The sequence below is a fragment of the Bipolaris zeicola genome (genome assembly GCF_000523435.1).
Source record: "Bipolaris zeicola 26-R-13 unplaced genomic scaffold scaffold_630, whole genome shotgun sequence".
In the NCBI taxonomy this organism is placed as follows: Eukaryota; Fungi; Ascomycota; class Dothideomycetes; order Pleosporales; family Pleosporaceae; genus Bipolaris; species Bipolaris zeicola.
This window is the reverse complement of record NW_006912679.1, coordinates 1-2,823: the sequence shown is the minus strand read 5'-3', so window position 1 is coordinate 2,823 and position 2,823 is coordinate 1. Positions and strand designations below refer to the sequence as shown.

Genomic DNA, 2,823 nt, shown 5'->3' with positions numbered 1-2,823 from the left:
TCTTACAATGTTAATATGATATTGTATACGGCAGTTTGATACATACTTGAATGGCTTGAGTGAAGGTAGACATAACCTTCACTAATGTGACATTGAGAATAACAAGAGATAGGCGGTATTACGTTAGGATTCTGATTTCCTAGAAAATAGAGGTCTAATTAGAAATGAAGCTGTCTTCTAGAGTCTCCTATCCTGCATATAGAATACAATGTGGTTTTGGTAGAAGAATTACCTACTAAACCTGGCATAATGCACCGCCATTATTAATATGCCATTCGTCGCTGCCGACACAAGTTTCACAGTAGAAGACCCCGTTAGGGTCATATTTTGCTTTCACTGTGCTTAGATTCTTCCATTGTGAGCCAAAGAAATCTTCTTGCCAGTTCAAGTCCCCCCAGTCGGCTTCATTCATATAAGTTCCAGTTTTTGGTGATAACTCGCGATAGGTTGGTGTGAGCACCTGGCGCAAGTGTGCAAACGCATCGAGATTTTGGCTTACTTGGGTACCATTCATTGCTCTTTCAAATATGTCCAGGATAACAGAACGATACCAGCCAGGCTGAACCCCAGACCCATCTCTTCCTAGTGACTTTTCAGATAGCTCCATGCCGTGGTGCACGATGGTATGATAGACAGGTTTGCCAGGAGACCCTGCCATAACATCCATAGCTCGACGAAGCTTTGTAATATTCTGTGAAAGTGCCTCTGCGTCCAAAAGACGAGAGGAAAGAGCTGAAACAGAACCAACCCTCGCGACTGTGTCATCCTTCGATTTGTAGTAGGAAGCATACTTGTAGTAGGTATGCCATGATATTGAAACTTGGACACCCCTGTTAGACTGGTTGCGTGCAAGGCTGTTACTCAGACTAGAGAACGACTCTTGTGCATGCTGTAAGGAGACACCAAGCATGATAAAAGACTGTTGGAAACTGTGGGCAGGTTTGGTCACGTTCCCGCTAGGCGTGACATGTGCGGACCAGTAGCCATACCCGGCGAATCCTTTCAGGGAAAGCCTAGGGTATGATGCGTACACCTCGGTCACAGCATCAAGAAATCCCGCGATAGTATCTTCGCCCTGTGATTCAATTGTCAATTTTGCGACAGTGACGTTTCTTGATGGATATGTCTTGACGGTCATCTCAGTAACAACACCAAAAGTTCCGCCGCCCCCACCACGAATAGCGTAGAATAAATCACTATTCGTGCATCTGTTGGCTTGGACAATTTCGCCAGAGGCTAATATAACTCTGGCAGAAAGTACTTGGTTCGCCCCAAGGCCGTAGTATCGTGTGACAGGACTGTGGCCTCCTCCTTGAACCCAACCACCAGTACTACTCGGCCCCTGTGATTTTTTGCATTTTAGCATGATGTTGGAAATAAGGGGATGCGTAAAGCCAAAACTCACTTCATTGTTGCCTCCGACGAGTATGACATCGTTTTGAGCTGCGGCTTCATAGAGGTCTGACCAAGCATATGATCCTCTAATCGTAAGCGTGCTTCCGTTCCAAACTGTCCCGAAACAATCCTGTATGACCTTGTGATTATTAAAAGTGAAGCCTTGCCTCAAATGACGGAGCCAAATGGAAATACTCCCATGCCCTGTCGACCTATATACCTCGATTAGCTGCGATTTAGCAAGAATCTTGTTGAGATGAGTATAAACCTTTGGAGAAAGTCATGTCCGGTGGATTTCAAAACAGCCCTGATGTTATTGAGTTTAGCGAATTGAATGGTATCTACGATGTGATCTTCTGATGTAACATTGACAGCAAATGTCGGAAAGCCGCCCACTGTACACTGTGACTCTGGTAATGGGGAGGTTGAGATGACCAACGGACATGAGTTGTTCAATGGGTATGCATATCCAATTGGCTGCGAAGACTGAAAATCTGCGCTAGACCAACTGCGAGCAATCATGTCGCATGTTTTGTTGTCCGAAAGTGTACCGCGGTAACAGGGTGAAGCTACCGGATTTGTAGCGATCAGCTGAGAATTTATCGAATAATTGAATCGTGCCCACTGGTCTTCGGAAGGCCAACATTCTTGACCTGGAACCTACGACGTATTAGCTATAAGAAATGTCAAAAACTGATGGCATAGCAAGATAGACATACGCATTTACAGTAACTAGCCACTGTAGGCACCACGGCAAGAAGAGTGAACACACCAAGGTAGTGGTACATCTGTTCAGTGGATAATTGGACCATATGGTCTGTTATTAGGACGGGGATCGGTGTGTTCCAGATCTTGCTATCGTAGGATTTATGTATTCTGCAACATGGAACAGGTTCGCAGAGAATGAAACTTAGCTAAACAAATTCGTTTGCATGATCTTAATAGGCAGTTGCTGCACCAGAATGTTTTCACTTATTATACAAGATACGAGCAGCTAACTTAGATGAGAACCCAACGAATTGAGTAGCTGAATAGAAAATTAGATATAATAGTAAGCAGACACGTAAGCAGACACGTAAGCATACGCGAAAATAAAGCCGTAAGCAAAGGCGTAAGCAAAGGCGTAAGCGGGACTGTTATAATCACCTTACGTAACGTGTTTTATAAGCGAGCGCCGCCCCCCACCAACTTTGTGCACCTCTCTCATCTCAGTACACAATGGCTCAACGCAACGCTAATCAGTTAGCTTTAAATGAAGCAGATATTCAGCTCGCTATATTCTCTATTGAATCTAGTCAGATACAGAGTAATCGCAGCGCTGCTGCTATCTATAACGTGTCAGAACGAACAATCCGCCGCCGACGCGTCGGCAAGCCTGCCCGACGCGGTTGCCAGCCCAACTCAAAGAAGCTTACCAAGCTAGAAGAG

At 45.0% G+C, this 2,823-nt stretch overlaps 1 protein-coding gene across 1 annotated transcript; it reads right to left on the bottom strand.

Moving 5' to 3' along the window:
* Positions 1–235: 235 nt before the first annotated feature.
* On the bottom strand, positions 236–2,183 carry COCCADRAFT_113506 (uncharacterized protein; the record flags this gene model as incomplete). The annotated part of the gene is made up of 4 exons (XM_007720764.1): positions 236–1,342; positions 1,406–1,607; positions 1,664–2,055; positions 2,115–2,183. 4 exons carry the CDS (start codon positions 2,181–2,183, stop codon positions 236–238), a joined length of 1,770 nt encoding a protein of 589 aa, XP_007718954.1.
* Positions 2,184–2,823: the final 640 nt, after the last annotated feature.